The following is an 18,688-nucleotide window of genomic DNA, read 5'->3' as shown; positions in this document are numbered from 1 at the left end:
GAGTCGTCCGTGTAATATCTAATTGAACCGTAAGGTAAAAACAAACCCGGCTCTTCAGACCGTTACTTGCTCCACAACCTTTCTCAAAAAGCCATGTTGCCTACGCAACGGTTTGTATGTAGAATAGTAGAAAAAAAATGCGTCTACTCGAGGTCCATGACGTCCCCGTCGACCGAGTTCTTGTCATCGCTGTTGGATTCAACGATGGCGGGCTCGGTTCCGACCGAGGTGGCCTTGGTCGGTGTGGTCGGCAAGTTGGCATCCTTGCTTGGGTTCTCCTCCAGGGGAGCCTCGGGAGATTGGTCGCCCAGGGCAGGCGTCTTTTCGCCTTGGGTCATGGCGGGGACATCATCGGTGGCAGCCGGGGATGGAGCCACTTTGTCGGCCTCGGAGTCGCCATCAATGGACATCGAGGTCGTCAGGCTAGGAACCGCAGGTGCAGTCCCGTTGGCGCCAGAGCTGAGGAGCTGCCGGATTTGCTGCGACATGACCTCGGCCTGGGCCAGCATAGCGCGCAAGCTCTGCTGGTCCATCCGAGTGAGCTGCTCGGCGGACTGGAAGTGATCGGCGCTCCCACGAGACATGAGATTGACGACGCATGGGTCGGCCTGGGCGATCAGTGTATCGATCAAGGTGGTGATGGGGGCAGTCCCCTGGCCGCTGAGCTGGGCCAGGTTGCGAACGGCTTGCTGCTCCTCAAGAGTCCGTTGCGTAAGCGGAACGGCTGGGGTCGTTGCCGCATTCAATGGCGGGATAGGCTTCCCCTTGCGGTTGAAGCGAGCGCTGCAAAAAGTTAGTCTGGCGATTCGGTCGTCCAACAACACGATGCAGTCACTTACCGAGACAGAAAGTCGGCCCTGATACCCCTCTCCGGAAGGCGCACAGTGCGGCCGTACGCCTCGCTGTTCCGCCAGCTGCTGGCGGGCGTGTCTTCCTCGAGAGCGACGTCGATGTAGCCGTCGTTGATGAAGCCGCGGCTGAAAGCAGGCCGAATCACACCGGCCGTCTTGGGCTTGCGGACCCGGTGGGCAGGAGCGAGCACCTCGGGCATCTCAGCCAAGAGCTCGTCAATATGGAGAGGGCACTTCCACGTGCGCAGGACTGGGGGGTTGGCCAAGGGCGGATCTAGGCAGTCGAGATGCCAAAAGATACCACAGGCGCTGCACGGGATAATGGCGCGGTCCGAAGCGCTGTGTTTCTGGCAGCTGTGGCAGATGGCAGCATTGCCCTCGGCATCGCGGAGCCTGAAGAAATCAGGCGCCTCTTCATCGCTCTTCTTCTTGCGAGCAGTCTTGACGACTGGCAGAATCTCCTCATACTCGCCCTCGGGTCCTGTGCGGACTCCCTCGAAGCAGTTACGGATGTCGGGCGGCAAGGCAAAAGCGGTCGAGTTCTTGGCCTCGAGCTTCTCAAAAAGCAGGGCAAAGGATCCCGTGTGCTCGCGGAAAGGTTGCAGTTCGCGCGTCATGCGGCACACGTTGCAAAACCACTCGTTAGGCATCGCATCTCGTGCCAACGGGGGATCGACACAATTGAAGTGAAACGACCGGGTGCAGCCGTCGCAGCAGATGAGCTCGCCGTTGCTGCTGCAAGAGGCGCAATAATCGTCGTTGTCATCCTGTGCATGGTTAGTTACCTCTTTGCTGGTCATGACTGTGGTAATTTCGCAGAGTTTCTTTTTTTTTTTTTTTTTTTTTGGGAGGGGGGGGGGGAGGGTGGGGGACTACTAGTGATGTCGTGGGAGGGGACAAAAGGGTAAGGTAGGTGTGGGACACACACACACACGCGTGTGTGTCTCTGAACCATGATGCACTCGCATTCAAGGATATCGCAGGGCAGAGATGAAATTTGATGAAATCAAAGGTGCTTGCTTACCTGAGGATTGCCGACGGGACCGTTGCCGACGGGACTGCTCCGCTCGCCGCTGGGACGGGGAATACCTGCCAAGGGACCCGTCTTTTTCTTCATGGGCCTACACAAACCATGTCAGTAGATTGTAGATTGATTCTCCGTCATCCAGGAAGCACTTACGAATTCTTAACTCTGAGCCCGGTGCGGGCCTTCTTGGCAGGGCGCAGAGTGGCAGGTGTGCCAGCACGTGAGTTGGCGGCAGTAGAAGGCGCGGCTGAGTTGGGAAAGCCTGGCGTGATGGGCGACGTTGGATCTTCAACCTCATCATGAGATCGCTTCCGGGCAGACCGGGTGCTTCTGCCTTCCCGAGCAGCCGGGGTAGAGCGGGAGGCGGGTAGAGTGGCCCGCAGCCGTGTGGCCAACGCGTTGGGTGTCTCCATCGTCATCATGGATTCATCGGCTAAAGGCTGGTCGACGAGCCCTCGAGCGTTGCTGTACTCCCACTGACCGCTGGCATCCTTCTTCGTGATGGCATCCTCAAGAATCTTGCCGTTGGTGACTTCCTTGGCCTGGCGACGACGCTGAGTCTTTTCGTCGTTCTCGTCAAGCTTGCCGACCTTGCTGGTAAACACGATGGCGGGCTTGTTCTTCTTGCCGTTCAGGCTGGTGATGAATGTGTCGACGGTGGCGCCGGGGTCGTAGGGCTCCTCATCGACAAGCGACTGGTCAACGGCTGGCGTCTGGCGGCGGGAGTTGCTGGCCGACTGAACAGGACGCGGCGCAGCCGAAGCAACAGACGAGCGCCGGGAGGGTGACACGTTCCCGCCCTTGCTCTTGCGTGGTGCATTGGACCGACGCCGCTTGCCATTGATTGGCTGGGCCGGGGCAGGGCTGTTGCGCGAAGGAGGCGCATCGGAGACCAGGGCCTCCTCTTCATTTTCAATCGCCTGATGCCGGGCTGCTACAGGTGTCAGTGACAGTGAGCGTGCCGTGGATAGCGTTGATGTGCTGGAATGAGACGTCGCTCTGGTGCGGCGGCGCGGTGTCTCTGCGACCAGCTTGCCGTCGACCTCTTGGGTCGTCGTCGTCGTCGCGCTGGCGGCGGCGGCTGCTTCCATCATCTTTTTGGATGTCGCCTCTGAATGTCGAGCTGATTTTCGTTTCTTGCGAGGGGGCTCCTCTGGCTCTTTGTCCTCTTGACGCTCCGGCTCAACCTGAGGCTCGTTGCGCTGTGGGAGCTCAGGCGTCTGCTCTGGCTCGGTATCGGGCGCTGTGGTGCCAACAGGCTCTGGGTCTGACGGGAGAGGCCCGACAGAGTCTTCAACAACCGGGGGGCTCTCGGCGACAGCGGCGGGAAGTGGTGTCGCTTCCCGCAATGGCAGCTGCACCGGTTCCTGCGCCGGCTCTGGCTGCGCTGGCGACTCTTGCTGCTGTGGTGATGCACAGGCTGGGGCTGGGACTGTTCGAGTTTCTGGCTCAGGCTCGGGCTGTTCAGTATGACGATCGAACGTCGATTGCCTCTCGGTCTTGGGGGCTGGTTCTGATTCCTTAAAGTGAAGAAGCGACACGCCAAAGTTGATGAGATGGTTGTAGGGCGCAGGCTTCGCCGGCGGGATCGAGGTTTGTTCGTGGCCAAAAAAGTATTGGAATCCCTGGTTGGAGGCCTTGCCCTCCTTCTTTTTCTTCTGGATATCCTTAGCAAACTTGCTGAGCGTGGGTGCGTCCGCCTTCTGCATGAACACCTTCTCGATCATGGTGAGAAATTCCAGGCTAGTGCAATTTTCATCGTAGAGGGTGCGCAGGGCCCAGGCAGTGGGGTAGCGACAAAACTGCAGCGCTGCCTCAACCGCAGCCTCCACCACCTTGGCCGTGATCTTTTTCAAATCATCCTCACGAGACGCACTGCTTGTGGACGGTTGCTGCTGAATATGATGATGATGAGAAGGATGCGATGAGGCGCTTGCCCGGGACTGACTTCTGCGGTCGGCCGACGACACCTGCGACATCCTGCCCGGACCCCAGTTGCCCGCCTCCACGTCACGCGAAGAAAAAGAGCCATGTGAGCGCGAGGGTGCACTCACTGCAGGAGTCGTCTCCCTGTAATTGATGCCTTCGGCACGACCTCTGTCCTCGCTCTTGATCCGCTCCAGGTAGGGGGCTTCCGTGTATGGCTCGGCCGTCTCGTCCTCCTCCTCCGTCTCGTCCTCCTCAGGCGCCGGCGGAGGAGGTGGTGGCGGCGCCGCAGGGGTGGGCGTAGATGGCGCCGCAGGTCTGCTCGACTTGAGAACAATTCTGGTCTTGGGGGGGTTGGCGGCTGGTGTTGGTGTCGCGGCGCTCGAAGACTTGAAGACGCCGAGCTTCGGCATGGTGCCCAGAGGTGCCATATTGTCAAAGACGCCCTGCCGCACAAGGCCTGCTTCCTGATAACTGGGCTTGCTCTGCACTGGAGGCTCCAACCAGCGCTCCAAGAAAGTGCTCTTCTTTGGCTCTCTGCCCTCGGCAGCAGAGACGGCGGCGGCCGAAGACTCCTTTGTGGTGGACTCGGACGCCGTGACTTGCGGACTCGAAAAACGCGACCGAGAGGCCCGCGTGTTGGAAGATATTGTGGTTACTGGCATGATAGGGCTCGCAGCTGCGGTCGCGGGTGCGAGCGTGGGTGTGGTAGGTGGTGCAGTGCGGGAATCAGCAAGAGCAGCTCCTGGGCGACTCGGCCTCGTTCGCCCCCTTCTTTGATGGAACCAACGCACGCCGTGGTTCGTTTCGCGCCTGCGCAACGTGTTAGCATGGCTGCAGACAAAAAACAAGGCGCACAAGACGTACCTGGTGTCTGCTCCAGAGTGGGAATCGTTGCAAAAATCGTCGCGTTTTTCCGGCGTTGAACGCGCGATTGCTGGTAGCTTTTGTGGAAGAAAAGGGTGCGGGAAAGGAGGTGTGTAGGGGGGGGGGGGTGTGTCGCTCCAGACGGAGATCTTGTGGTCGGAGGTGACGGGCGACGGGCCTGACCAGGGGGGTGCCACTGTAGGTTAAGCTTCAGCACTGAGCAGCCTGCCTGCGCCCGATTTTCCTCTCCTCGGTGGAAAAAATAGGACCAACACACGTGGAAAAAATTGATCCTGATTTTTCGGGATCAAAATGAAAAGGAAGTGAGGATGGTTTTTTGATCTCGAGCGAGTCGCTTCTTGTCTGCTGTCGTCGAGCGTGATGCCCTGAGAGTTCTCTGTTTGTGAGCTGCTTGGTCGCTCGCTCTCCTTGGCTGCCGACTTGAGTTGATGGATGAGATAAGTGACGCGTTGCTCGGCGCGCCCTTGATTTGCTGCGTTGCCTGTATATCTAGGCAGTGGTGAATGATAAGATGAGTATGCCGATGGCCACAGGTCGGCGATGATTGATGTGGGCGAGAAAGGAGATGAAGGTTGTGGATGAAAAAAAGTGAGTGGTAAACTTTAGGTCGCAGGGGGCTGTTCTGCTTCAGGGGGGCTAGGGGGTTGGTTGTGTTTCTTGCTCTGCCAAAAAAAAACCCCCTCCTTCCTTCCGTCTTGCAGCTGCCAGCCAGCACAATAGGCCACCACCTACAACAATAGCACACAATAGGACCTGCCTCGAGAAAACAATCCATGTCAACAACACAATATTCAAGTGAATCCCAGCTTGCTCCTCTCACCCGACACCTCCTCCACCTCATCTTGCTCCAGACCCCGCCGATGACTACACTCCCATCCATCCCCCCCCCTTTCCTCCCCCTCCCCGTCCTCCCACGTCCTCCATCCTGACGCCACTCACCCGACGTTGACACACGCCTCATAGCGTCACCACCTAGCGTCACTAACTTCATACCTACTGTTCACTCAGCTGCAAGGGTTGCCAAAGTGCGATTAACTTTTTTTATTCATTTCTGCTCGAACTAAGAAACAGCGATAAGCCAAGGCGGCGGGGGTAATGGATAGAAAACCTTTTTCTCCTACCACATCCCCACACCTTTCGCTTTGCCCCTCCCAGCTTGCCGTTGCTCGACTGTCCCTACTGTTCTGCTGGGCACTTCAAGCCCAGTCCTCCACGTAACAAAGCCGTTGCGGCCGGAGAGCCGAGAAGCTGCCTGGAGGAGGTGTTTGCACCCCGGACATTCCTGTGCTCGGGTAGCGACGCTGAATCCAGCTCAATGCCCCCCATATTCAACCCGCCGTTGCGTTTACTCCTCGCCCTCGGCCTTCTTCTTCTTGTTCTTGTTCTTCTTGCCCGTGTTGCGGGACAGGGGCTGCTCAAGAATCTTGAGGATCTCCTCATCCACAATCTTCTTGTCCGACTTCACCTTGGCGAGGTCCAAAGCAGGGGGAGCACCAACCTTGGAGAGGCCGTTCTTGGTGATGGCTACAATCAATCATTTGTCAGCACATCTCTGTCTGCAGCTGTCCTAGAATGACGTGGAATTCCAAATGTTTCTTACCAACGGTGGTCAAAAGTCTGGCAACAGGCTCGCCGTCCTTCTCGCCACTGGCCTCGTACTGACGGATCACATTGCCACGGACACACTCGATGATGCCAGACTTGGCATCACGCTCATCCTCGAGCTGGCGCAAGCTGAAGGGGAAGGTGCCAAACTTCTTCTGCACCTCGGAGAGGATCTTGCGCGAGGTGGGACGCTTGAGGGCGTATGTGTTGGTGGTGCGGCGGTGCAGAGTCGTTCTTTGCTCAAACTGCTTGACCTTGCCAGAGCCCAAGCTGACGCCAACCTCGACACCCCAGACCTCACCGACCTCGGGGACGCCCTCGCCCTTGGTGCCCTCGCCAGGAGAGATGACAATCTTCTTGGAGCCCTCGATCTCGTTGCGGTCAAAGAGCCACGAGGTCGTGCTTTCAACAATGTTGCAGTCGTAGGCCTGAGCGACCTTCTCCAAAAGGCTGGAGATCTTGGACTGCGAGGGAGGCTTGACGGAAGCAGCCTTGGCCTTCTCCTCTTCGGTGCCGCTGGCCAAAAGTCCAGGGGGGATCATCAACCGAAGGAGGAGCTCGTTGACATAGTAGGTGGCCAGGAGAAGGTCGGCAGTGCGGCCCTCGATGACGGGCTCGGCTCCCTCCTTCTCGGGGGCGACGACGGTGTCGCAAACGATGGAGCCGAAGCCATCGATCTGGGCACCGAGCTGGATCTTGATGGGCTCGCCGGCCTGGATCTCAGTCGCAGCCTCCTTCTCGTCCGTCTTCAGGGGGGTGTAAGGAGTGACAAAGGCAGCCGGGGAGACGGTGGTGGGATGAGAGAAACCTATAGATGGGCGGAAAAATCTGTGTCAACACCAACAACCGGCACAAGCACAAGCTCAGGGGGTATCGGGAGCCAGTGGCGACATGTCAAGGTGTGGCAGGCAGGATCCCAGGTCGGGCACCTCTTAACGTACCCTTGGTGATCTTCTTGCCGCGGTAAACCTTGGCAACTTCCTCCTCGATGAGCTTGTCGCCCTTTTCGCAGATGTCGACGATCTTGCTACCAGCGACGCATAGCTTCGATACCTCGGCCAAGACCTTCTCCGAGATCTGGGCGGCGGTCTTGTACTTGGTGAGGGTGTCGGGGTTGTTCAGAGTGTAGTCTTTATGGCGGGAAAAACAAGGTTAGCATCGGGCGGGCGCATGATGGGGAGCCCAAGGTGGTCCTGTCCTGTACAAAAAAGAGACAAGAAGCAAGGCATGGGGATCCTATGTAGCAAGGCGAAGGGAAGGGGGGTGTGTACTGACCGACGGGCTTCTCCTCGGTGGTCATTTTGGCGGCTGGACTCGAACGAGCGGTGGACAGTCGGGGAAATAAACAAAATAGTACTGAGCGAGGGGAGGAAGGGGGGGGAGGGCAAACAATCAAGGCGGCTGGCGGGGCGTGACGATTTTGAGCCTGTTGCGGTTGCTTGATTTTGTGAAGGCGGGGTTCTTCTTTGCATTTGTGCCTTCGCTCGTCGCTGCACCCCACCACGTTATGACCTCCTTCTGGGCTTCTGAGTGGTAGGCACGGGCCACATTGCTACCTTGATTGCAATAAAGTACTGGCTACCCTGTTTTTCACCTGATCTATACTTAGGATAGAAGTACCTGATACTCTTGAGCTCCTTGACGCTACCTTCTCGCGTCCCATTGGCTCCTGCTGCGACGCGCGCCTCGCCGTTTCTTGCACTTTCGCATCTCTCTGGCGCCCATTGATCTGAAGCCAGCAGCAGCAGCAGCCTTGCAATTTGCTTTGCTTCACTTCACCATTCACGCTCAACGACAGTCCATTGATACGCAACACAGCAACAAGGCTGCACCCCTCCTAGCCACTATTTGCTAACGTACCCCATCGAATTCCCTCTATTCCACCATATCCAGCAGACACATACGAAACATACCCGCTACCTCGCGGCAATGGCTGCTCTCCAAGGGTCAGCACCACCAGCACTGGGCACGTCGTCCACGTCGACCACTGCCGCCGACCTCCCCCCTGACACCGACGTCCAGGTCGACGGCCCATCATCTTCCCACCAGCCTTCTGCATCCACACCTGCCGATGGCCCAACTAAATCCTCTGCCACAAGCCCCGAGCCCGAGGATGGGGATGCGGCGCTCCCCATACGCGACAAGGACAGCTTCACAAGAGTCATGGTGGACCGCTTCCAGACACGCGACTGGGTTCATTCTTCTCTTCTCGGCGAAGATCAAATACGGCTCGAAAAGACTACCAAGGATGTGCTTGCGCGCACCAGTGACTTCAAGACCTACAAGGAGTTCTATCACCAGTATCCGGCTAGGTTATATGGTGAAGGCTACCGCGGTTATGGCAACGGCTACACGGAGAATGGCGGGACTACCAAGCTCATATATCCCTCCCAGAGGCGTCGCCCCGGTCGCAGGGCCACGCCACCTGTCAAGTTCACAAAGTCCCAGATCAAGAAGCAGGCAGAGCAGCCTGAAGAACTGGTTCCCGTCCGGATAGATGTGGACTACGACAGAATCAAGCTCCGGGATACCTTTACCTTCAACCTCTATGAGCGCCTCGTGTCAGTCGAACACTTTGCCGCCGAACTGGTCGAAGACATGGGCCTCGAACCGCCTCTGGCCAAACCTGTCTATGACCAAGTGGTTGCCCAGATGACGGAACAGCTCCAGGATTTTTTCCCCTTCGTCCACTCGGAAGAGGAAGCCCTCGACCCCGAGCTCCCCTATTCGGCATACAAGAATGACGAGATGCGCATCCTGATCAAACTCAACATCACCATTGGGGCACACACGCTTGTGGACCAATTTGAATGGGAGCTCAACAACCCCCTGAACTCGCCCGAGGAATTTGCTGCTTGCATGGCCCGGGACCTCTCTCTGTCGGGCGAGTTCACAACCGCCATTGCTCACTGCATCAGGGAACAGGTCCAGCTCTTCACGCGCAGTCTGTACAGTGTGGGCCATCCATTCGACGGCCGGCCAATCGAGGATCCAGACCTCCTTGCTGCCTTCTTGCCTACACCCCTTCCATCTGTGTTCCGACCTCAACAACAAGCCAAGGACTACGCACCGTACTTGTACGAGAATACCGAGGCCGAACTGGAACGAACCGAAAACATGTTCTCACGTGAGCAGAGGCGACAGAAGCGTTCTACCAACAGACGTGGTGGGCCTCAGTTGCCGGATCTTAAGGAAAGGCAAAGGACCATCCGAACTTCGATCGTATCCTCGGTGCTGCCCGGTGCAGCTCTAAACATTGAGGAAAGCCGGCTGTTCAAGCGCGCCACTGGTGTTGGGGCTGGCAGGGGAGGCAAGAGAACACTCAGAGATGGTGTCGACCTTTCAGACTCGGAAGACAGTGACGAGTCTGATCCTGATTCACCGGCCGTGTCTCAGCTTCAAGGGACCGCCAGAACCAGGGGTATGCGCGGCGCCGCCACGGCAGCTGCCCAGCGCATGGCCAATATTGGCCGATCCGAGACCCCTGAGGCTGTCATCCACCACCACGAGACCCGAACGTCTCGGCGGTATGGCCGGGAGGCCACCAGGGAGCAGACAGAAGATGTGCCACAACAATACATGATCACTCTGCGTGTCAACCCGGCTCGACTTAGGAAGTTTATGCGGGAGTACAAGCCGAGGCCGCTGGCAGCGCTAGGCTCAGCTACACCAACGCCTGCTCACCTACGAGCTCCGGGCGTGGCGGGTTCGATGGGCCCACCGTCAACGCCATCAGCAGCAGGCGGCGCCGTGGTCCCTAATGTTCAGAACCAGCAAGATGGCATTCCGGCTCCACCACCGAACCCGGATGGCACACAACCCAAGATTGCAGCCGTAAGTTTGACCCCTTGTCCCACTTCGAGCCCGTGTTGGCTAGGTACTCATACCCTGCCCTTAGCCACCACCACCAGCGTGGCTCACAGCCTGTCTCGATGAGCTTCGCCGCGATTACCCCAACGACATCTTTGACTCTACAATGCGGTACTTTGCCATCAACTCCGAAACAGGGAACTCGATGCCTTTGCCTCTCACCCCGGAACAGATGGCCTTGCCCACGACAAAATACGTATTCTTGCCTAGGATCAAGTGTGCAGACTGTCCGGGCAAGAGTTATACCGTTGGTCCGGAGCACACGGTCAAGGGCTTTGAGGTGCATCTGAGGAAGAACAACACGCATCAGGAGAGGGTCAGGGCGAGGCTGGCCGGAGGCGGCGGGCTGCCAGTGGTGGGAGATGGGAGGAGTCCGAGTGTTGGGGCCGGTAGTGGGGCGCCAGCTGGAGGGACGGGGATCGTCATACCCGCCTTGAATCCGAATCATACGCGGACTTCCTAGAGCCAAGGTCAGCCTGGAAGGGATTTATTTCCTGGACGATTGTCAACCGGTCGGGGATTGGATCCGTGGATCTTTCGGATGTTATTCCGAGAAGCCAAGCCCGTACGAAATCGTTCCGTTTTGGTGTACTCCGCTCAGGTTCCTGGGGCGCCGTGGCTGGAAACGTCCGTTGATTTTCAGAGTATGGTGTCTGAGGACGAAAATGAGCTTTTCAAAGACTAGCAGTCTGCCAAGAAGGATCGGCCCCCTAGAGAAGATGCGCCTATATCTGAGTCGCCCTGTCGTTTCTTGACCAGTGGGCCAGATGATAACATAATCTGGCGGCCATATGCCGACGCGCCTCCCGATCAGGATCCGTTTTTGCAAAATGAAGCCAATTTCGAGTACTATCGTTGGGCGACTAGTGGAAATCATGGCGACGAAGGTCAGCCTTCCCAACACCCGCAGCCTCTTCGGGGGGAAGAACGCCGAGAAGAGATCATGCCCTCTCAAGTTGATCAGCCTCCTGAGGAGAATCTGTCTTTTCTTGATGATGATGATGATGATGGTGTGCTACCCTCTGGATTTTTGGATGGTGGGTTCGATACCAACGAAGGGCAACCTTCCCAAAATTCGCAGTCTCTTTGGGAGGATGAATACCGAGAAGAAGTCATGCCTCCTCAAACCAATCAGCCTCCTGAAGAAGATTCGCAACTCTTTACTCAAGACAATTTGCCGCACTATGGTTTTTCGAACAGTGGGTTCTCTGCCGGCGAAGGTCAGCCTTTCCCAGACTCGCAGCCTCACGATGGGAACCAGCCTCCCGCAAGGCGTGGGGGTCGCTAGTATTGTCCACTCCCCCATTGCCGGAACGAAACTGGATTCAAAAGTGAAAAAAATCTCCGGCAACATATGAAAGATGTGGCGCACGAAGAAGGTCAGCCTCTCCCGAACTCGCAGCCTCACGATGGGAATCAGCCTCCCGCAGCGGGTGGGGGTCGCCATTATTGTCCGCTCCCCAATTGCCGGAACGAAACTGGATTCAAAAGTGAAAAGTTTCTCCGGGAACATATAAGAGAAGTGGCGCACGAAAAAAAAGAAGCAAAGTCTACCGCGTATTGTTTCCCATGTGCGGACAGAGGAGGAGGAATCCCATGTGATCGGAAATCCCCATGCAAGCAATGTAAAGATCACCAGACGCATGATCAGTGCAAATATGATCCTGTCTTGAACAGGCCTCGAAGGGATTACAAGCCGGCTGCACAGCAACGGAAAACCACCACCGGCCATCAGATCTGTCATCCATGCCAGGATGCTCATCTTGTATGTACAGGGGGGTCGTACTTTGAACAGATCGCGTGTGATCAGTGTAAACTGCGCGACTTATCTGAGCACTGCAAATAGGAGACGCAGCCGATAACTCATCGGGCTATAACCGGTCCGAAGGGCCGTTCAGGGGGGGCGGGAGCAGCGAGTTCACAGGGATTTGGTGTTTAAAATGTTTCTTTTTTCTCGTATTCTATGTACGCAGACAGGTTTCAGCGGATACCTAGTCAGAGTAGTAGCAGGCTCAATGTATGTTTAAGTGGTTTTGGTTGGGTGGAGGAAAGGGAGGGGGAGAGGGGCCGTAAAATACACGTTTTCGGCGTTTTGGGTGGGAAGATGAAGTATACAATTTTCCAAAACAAGAGACGATTATTTTTTGGTGTTTGGTGTGATTCAAACTTGCTGGTTGGTTGTGATATATGCCTGCGTGTGTTGCTCTTGTGGGAGGTATCTAACGCTGTTGGGATAAAATAAGAGAGAACCTTTACGGAGCCCCTTATTTTCTCTTACCAGTGCCCCTCTCCCTACCTATTTACTTACTTTTTTTATAATATAGTAAAAGGACTTTCAGATAGTTTAAAGGCCTTTAAATTATCTTTAAAGGCTTGTAAACTATCTTTAAAGGCTTGTAAACTATCTTTAAAGGCCTTTACACTATCTTTTAAAGCCCTTGAACTATCCTTCAAGACCCTTGAACTATCTTTTAAGTCCTGTTAAGTATCTTTTAAGGCCTTTGAACTATCCTTTCCGTCTTTTAACTATTTTTAAAGCCTATTAATTATTTCTTAACACTTAATAATCATCCTTTAAAATATAGTTAATTCTATATCAGGTGGGTGGGGAACTTGCAAGATAAATGGGGGGCTCCGTAAAGGTTCTCTCTAAAATAACTGGCTACTTGCAAAGGTTCTTGAAATATATCTCGAGAGATAAGATTGGTAGGTATCGGATTATGTCTGTATTATCAATCCATCAATCACATGCTATGAAAGCCTCGCAATGATTCTCTTGTTTCTGTCCCTCATGATTACCTCATCCAATCCCTCTCACTGCTTTTTCTTCTTGTCCTCACCAACCTTCTTCCCACCCATCACCACGACCCCAAGCAACTTGATCACCACCCACGCAAACCCAGCCACCACCACGGCCCCGGTCACAGTCCCGACCCAGTCTGCCTTTTCCAGGTTCAGCACCGGGACCTTGACAGTGTTTACCAGTTTCCCGTCCGCGGGCGAGGGATTCAAATGCCAAAACACCGTCCTCTCCCCAAACAACCCATCATAGCCCACCCTGTCCTTCTCAAAGGGGTTGCCCGGGAATTTCGTCCCCTCCTCCGCTGTGCAAGCCCAGAACAATGCCGGGTAGGGCACCTCCGCCTTTTGATACCCGGTTAAACTGGGAGGCAAATACCGTAGATGAAGCGGGATTTCGGCTGTCCATTCTTTTCCAGAAGAAGAAGAATGGGGGGGAGCAAGCTCGAGAAGGAGGGTAGAGCCCCATGTGGAGGTTACATACACTGGTGCTTCGAGGTCGATTCCAGGGGTGATATACCGAACCGCAGTCAGGTTTTTAGACGACAGAAAAAGGGGATCGTTGAGCTGGTGACGATCAGGGAAGAGGGTTTTGGGAAGGGTGAAGTACCCGTGTAAACGGCAGGTTTCTTCAGTAGGGGATTTTGCCGGGGGTGAAGGGGAGGAGATTGATAGCTGGAGGGTTGGGTGGAGGCCTGTCGGGGGGAGGAAGTGGGCTTGGAAGGAGGAGGAGGAGTCCCTGTGCCGGGAGGGGAAGGAGAATAATGTTGGGGAGGGGGTGGTTGATTGCCCTAGGACGGTCAAGAGGCCTGAGATGCCGATTTCGTGGGGTTCGAGGGTTTTGGGGGAGGTTTGGGAGAGGATGCCGATTTCGGTGCGGATGGTGGGGGAGAGGAGGGATGCTGATAGGGATTGGGGGGAGTAAGGCCAGAGGGAGGTTAGGCGGAGGGTGTGAGAGATTGTATCATAGGAGAGGTCGAGTTGGCTGGCTGCGGTGAGGGAACCGACGCGGGAGGAGCAGGATGAAGGGGAGCCTGGGGGGCAGAGGAGGGATCTGGCGAAGTGGGCGAAGGCTTTGAGGGAGGGGAGGGGTTGGTAGAATTGGTGGGTTGTGGAGTGGGTGAAGCGGTCGGTTGGGAGGGTGGTGAAGGAGTCCGAGGGGGAGGAGCAGGAGTCGAGGCCGAATGCTTTGGTGAGGAGGGGGCAGGGGTTGATTCTGAGGGCATGTTAGTACAGTATATGGATGGGTATACAAGACTGGTAAGCTTACAATGCATCACTGCCAGGAGTGTAGAACAGGTGGAAGCCAGGAGGAAGACGTGCTAGTAATGGACTAACAGCCTCATATGCGACGGGACTGACCCATCGGACGTGTAGTTGGTTGACACCCTCTAACAAGGCTTTGAGTTCCGCAGGCAACTCATCCAGGGCGAATGTCAGCCTGTCTTCGCGGACGGCCTTCACTTCTGGGCCCTTCAGTCCGTTGCCGTCGACTTTCAAGGCTGTGGGCTCTATCGAGTCACCCTCCTTTTGCACAAACGTAATTCTTTCCCTCATGGTCACAGTCTTCCTGATTACTCACAGACTTTGATGTTGATGGTTGATAATAGGTGAGTTCACTCGTGAGTTGACGTTGAATAACAGCCCCCAGAAGCCTAAAGTGGCAGCATCTGATTGGTCAGAATGACAGGCTGTCTCGGGTGTCTTGACCCACCCATGGTCCTTGCCCAAAGCATCACCGAAGCCCACCCACACTAACCCCTTTTGGGCACCGGCTGCAACGGCGAAACTGCTCAGCCTCTCCTTCAAGCACGCCCACTCACAGCACAGCGCATAACATGGCTGATAGCATAGGTCGTTGAATAAGCGGTGCGGCAGATGCTTGATCTCTGACCTTTTCCATCCCTCTTTACCATTTGACCGTTTCCAAGGCCCCTCTTTCAAACTGCCCACTTCTTGTTGTTTCTACAATCATCATTCTTAATCATAGATAGCTTCAAGACGAGGTAAATACATCGTTCCAGGCGACAATAGTCAGCTTCTCCGCTATTTGGTTCAGTCCCCTTATTTTGATGGTTACTTGAATCCACGGGGGATTCGCCTCTCTCTCCACCATGGAGCCCACGCCAGAGTTTATAAGGATCCGCTCGAGACAGCCCGTCAATGAACGGGATCAGAGCAGCCTGAGTATAAGCAGCAGCTCTGATTCTGCTGTACGTTTCTCTTTTTTCCTCTTCATCGAGACGGAGGGGAAAATGGTCGCTGACATCATTCAGTATGGTTCATCGAGCGAGAGTTGCTCCCCAGCGACACATGATATCAGCCGAGTTAGCTACCATGTCAAGCACCTCGAGAGCTTTGCCCAGGCTTTGGAAGATGTATGTTTGTGTAAGCGATAGTAACGGTATGAGAGATAACCTAACAGATCATCACAGTCAGCGAGCAGGGCATTCCCAAACCGAGGCCCTACCCAGCGATACACCAAGGTCCACGCCCTGATGCTTCACTGGAAGAGCGATGATTTGTTTGTTTTGCCAGAGTTGGAGGACTTGGAGAAGTGCTTCCGGGATCACTACTGCTTCGAGACCGACATCTTTTCGATTCCGTCTGAGAACTCTCACCTGGAGTTGATGCTCAGGATTGGCGACATGGTCAAACAATACGAATCCGAACAGACACTATTCGTGGTCTACTATGGAGGTCATGCCAGGATAGACGAGTCACGGCAGAGCACCTGGTGCGCGTATGTTACGACTCTGCCATCAGACCCTCAACCCTCTCGACTAACTCTTGTAGTAATCGCCGTCATGATTCACCGTGGCTACAATGGTCTGCCATCCAAACTCTCCTCGAAAGATCAATATCAGATGTGTTGATTCTTCTCGACTGTTGTGCCGGAGCAGCCAGTGCCACATTCCCGACAGGCCAAAGCATCACCGAGACCATCTCCGCTTCGAGTTGGGACGCCATCGCCCCTGATCCGGGAAGATATTCTTTCACCAACACCTTGATCGAGGTTCTTGAAGAGTGGAGAGGAAAGACATTCTCGGCCGCGATGCTGCACGCCGAGGTCCTTGCTCGTTTGAAGCATCCACGTCCCATCTTGATCAACGGCAAACACTTCGAGGCGAGATCAACACCAGTTCACTTCATGATGACGTCGAACCACAAAGCACCCAGCATCGAGATATGCCGACTGGTGCCACCAAAACCTGCCAAGTCCCGTCGTGGCATGGCATCGAGCTCAGTCCCAACGGGTCGGGACTGGCACCAGCCATTCCCATCCTCGATGGATGACATGATTCCGACGGCCTCGGAGCCGAATGAGGACGAGCCTCACGTGATGATTTCCCTGGCTCTGGAGGATGACCAGAAGCTGGATTTGAATAAGTGGGAGGAGTGGCTGGCAAGCTTTCCTGCGCTGGCGAAGTTTGTCAAGGTGCAAGGCGTCTTCAAGAGCCGATTGCGACACTTTTGTTGCTATCACTACCGGACTGATGGTGTGGGATTTTCTTCCTGACGATCCGAGCATGTTCATTTGTGGCATTCAGTTCGGTCAAACAACCTGTTGCGAGAACCAAAAGAGAGTAGTCCCGAGCCAACACCAGCTGAAGCAAGCGTCCCTGCCACCGTGACGCAGGAAGTACAACCAGAGCTCAGCCGTGAAGTCCAACCAGAGCTCGCCCAGGACGACTGCCGAATCCTATTCCGGATCTACCCTCGCCCAGACCGAAAACATGGAAACCGTCCGCCACGGGGCCAGCGTACCAAACATCCCCGCAGACCCCTGGACATCAACCCACCGAGCCGATTCCATGCCCTTAACCCCCTACTCCCAAGTCCTCACCCCTCAGCTCTCCTCCAGCAGCTTATTCACCTCCCTAAGAAACATAGGTGCTCAGCCATATCCCTCTCAGGCCAACAACAACAACAACAACAACAACAACCCCGCCCAGCCTCCCTCACCTCCCCCTCCCATCACACCCCCGACATAACCAGAACAATGATCCTCATACCGCTCCAAATCCTCCAAACGCTCCACTTTTTCGCCGGACGAAGAAATCCCCCCAGGCCACCAACTAGCCAAACACGTCCTCCACCGCCTAGAAGAATACTTCCACCGCGACCACCGAACCAAACCTAGCAGTACTTGAGCATTTGGCCTCCCATTTGGGGGGGGAAACGAACGACATCAGGATCTGGTTCCACAACCGCAGGAACAGCACCCGGCTGGACACCAACCTCCAGACCTTGCGCCTCCCCTCCAGCGAACCAGTCGACCCGGGTGACGAGCCAGACATGATACTCCCGGGCCATCTGAACCGCCTCTTGGAGATTTACCCCTCCAAGGGGATCTTGTTGGTTGACCTGCGCTCCAGCACCGATTTCGAACGGTCCCACATCCACAACTCCATCAATTTACGAGCCCCACTCAAGTTTATCAGTTGGGCAAGCCTGGAAATGGTAGAAGACACCTTTGTGGACGACCAATCACGACGGTCGTTCTCCAAGTGGTCGACCTGCCGCTGCGTGGTCTTTTACGACCGCGTGATAGAATTTCCATGGGAATGCCCGACTGCCTCGGCGCTGGGCAAAAAATTCGGGGAAAAGGGGTGGAAGGGAAGGTGTTTTGTGCTCAAGGGTCATTACAGGGAGTTTTCGGCCAGTTTCGATAGGTACATCTCGGGAGAAAAGATGACGCAAGAAGCGAAGGAGTATCTGGATGGGTTGAGGCAGAAAGGGGGGAGTTTGACTGAGGAGGAGGGCAGGGAGAGGGATGGGTTGTTTGAGGCCTGGTTGGAGGGGTGGGGGGGGAAGGGTAAGGGGAAGGGGAGTAAGGGGAATGAGCTGGTGCCTGGGAGGAAGGTGGAACGACTCAGGGAGGTGGAGGAGAGGCAGGGGGAGTTGGAGAGGGAGTTTGAGGGGCGGTTTCCGGCGCTGTGGAGGAAGGGGTTGATGATGGGGATGATGAGGAAGGATTCTGCTGCTGTGCTACCGGGGGAGGAGGGGGGGTACTCCCCCATCGCGCCGAGTGTGAGTCCGCCTCCGCCGTTTGAGTCGGGAGGAGGACAACAGGGGTTCAAGGATGTGGAGTGGCAGAAGAGGAAGGGGATCGAGGAGGAAGGGGAGGCGGTGTTTGTGGGGCCGTTGGCGAGGGGGTTGGAGAGGATGAGGGAGGCGGGGATGGGGTTGGGGAGTCAGACTCCTTCTCCAACCAGCGGGACTCCTGTCGGGGATCTGAAGGGGAAGATGATGGGGTTTGACTATGAGTATACCTCTGGAGTCACCGAGGAAGAATACGAGGAGATTGATGCTGTTCAAGAGGGCCTCACTCCCGCCACTGCCACGGGCGACATCAAAGGTGGTGGAGGAGGAGGAGTAATAAACAAGGTGGTCAAGAAACGAGGGGTGGTGAGGGAGTGGTTGAGGGGTGGGACGGGGAATAAGTAGATGCGAGATGTGATGATGTGTTATGAACTGTTTTTCTTTTGAATATCTTTAGGTTAGGGGTATATATCACACCGAATAAGAATACACCTGAGTTCAACAGTCTACCTTGTATATACTATTTCCTACTTATCCCATCCACACATCGACCTCCTTTTTTTTTCAACATCAATCAGTCTTTCGTCTCATCTATACACATACCCTTACATACCTACACCAGAGCCTCACATAGTCTAGCTGCCCCAGCACCCCTACTGGTGCTTGTGCTGATTTC

The 18,688-nt window shown here is 55.5% G+C and overlaps 6 protein-coding genes across 6 annotated transcripts, besides 1 other annotated feature; 3 read left to right on the top strand and 3 right to left on the bottom strand.

Annotated features, from left to right (window-relative positions):
• Positions 1 to 143: 143 nt before the first annotated feature.
• On the bottom strand, positions 144 to 4,469 carry PODANS_7_8450 (uncharacterized protein; the record flags this gene model as incomplete). The annotated part of the gene is made up of 4 exons (XM_001908170.1): positions 144 to 764; positions 884 to 1,642; positions 1,876 to 1,972; positions 2,032 to 4,469. 4 exons carry the CDS (start codon positions 4,467 to 4,469, stop codon positions 144 to 146), a joined length of 3,915 nt encoding a protein of 1,304 aa, XP_001908205.1.
• A 1,568-nt stretch (positions 4,470 to 6,037) lies between these two features.
• Positions 6,038 to 7,597, bottom strand: PODANS_7_8440 (uncharacterized protein; the record flags this gene model as incomplete). Its single annotated transcript, XM_001908169.1, has 4 exons — positions 6,038 to 6,216; positions 6,293 to 7,105; positions 7,239 to 7,427; positions 7,573 to 7,597. 4 exons carry the CDS (start codon positions 7,595 to 7,597, stop codon positions 6,038 to 6,040), a joined length of 1,206 nt encoding a protein of 401 aa, XP_001908204.1.
• Positions 7,598 to 8,226: 629 nt separating this feature from the next.
• Positions 8,227 to 10,630, top strand: PODANS_7_8430 (uncharacterized protein; the record flags this gene model as incomplete). Its single annotated transcript, XM_001908168.1, has 2 exons — positions 8,227 to 10,131; positions 10,235 to 10,630. The coding sequence occupies 2 exons, from the start codon at positions 8,227 to 8,229 to the stop codon at positions 10,628 to 10,630; spliced, it is 2,301 nt and encodes a 766-aa protein (XP_001908203.1).
• A 1,880-nt stretch (positions 10,631 to 12,510) lies between these two features.
• Positions 12,511 to 12,816: a repeat region (MITE discodeles).
• Positions 12,817 to 12,981: 165 nt separating this feature from the next.
• On the bottom strand, positions 12,982 to 14,523 carry PODANS_7_8420 (uncharacterized protein; the record flags this gene model as incomplete). The annotated part of the gene is made up of 2 exons (XM_001908167.1): positions 12,982 to 14,182; positions 14,237 to 14,523. The coding sequence occupies 2 exons, from the start codon at positions 14,521 to 14,523 to the stop codon at positions 12,982 to 12,984; spliced, it is 1,488 nt and encodes a 495-aa protein (XP_001908202.1).
• Positions 14,524 to 15,080: 557 nt separating this feature from the next.
• PODANS_7_8410 (uncharacterized protein) lies at positions 15,081 to 16,486 on the top strand (the record flags this gene model as incomplete). The annotated part of the gene is made up of 3 exons (XM_001908166.1): positions 15,081 to 15,344; positions 15,402 to 15,709; positions 15,763 to 16,486. 3 exons carry the CDS (start codon positions 15,081 to 15,083, stop codon positions 16,484 to 16,486), a joined length of 1,296 nt encoding a protein of 431 aa, XP_001908201.1.
• A 611-nt stretch (positions 16,487 to 17,097) lies between these two features.
• On the top strand, positions 17,098 to 18,417 carry PODANS_7_8400 (uncharacterized protein; the record flags this gene model as incomplete). The annotated part of the gene is made up of 1 exon (XM_001908165.1): positions 17,098 to 18,417. A coding segment is annotated over one exon (1,320 nt), but the record flags the coding sequence as incomplete, so codon positions are not given.
• Between the last annotated feature and the right edge of the window lie 271 nt (positions 18,418 to 18,688).

This window comes from Podospora anserina, chromosome 7, assembly GCF_000226545.1.
Source record: "Podospora anserina S mat+ genomic DNA chromosome 7, supercontig 1".
In the NCBI taxonomy this organism is placed as follows: domain Eukaryota; kingdom Fungi; phylum Ascomycota; class Sordariomycetes; order Sordariales; family Podosporaceae; genus Podospora; species Podospora anserina.
Note: the sequence above shows the minus strand (reverse complement) of the source record. Positions and strands in the feature narration are given on the sequence as shown.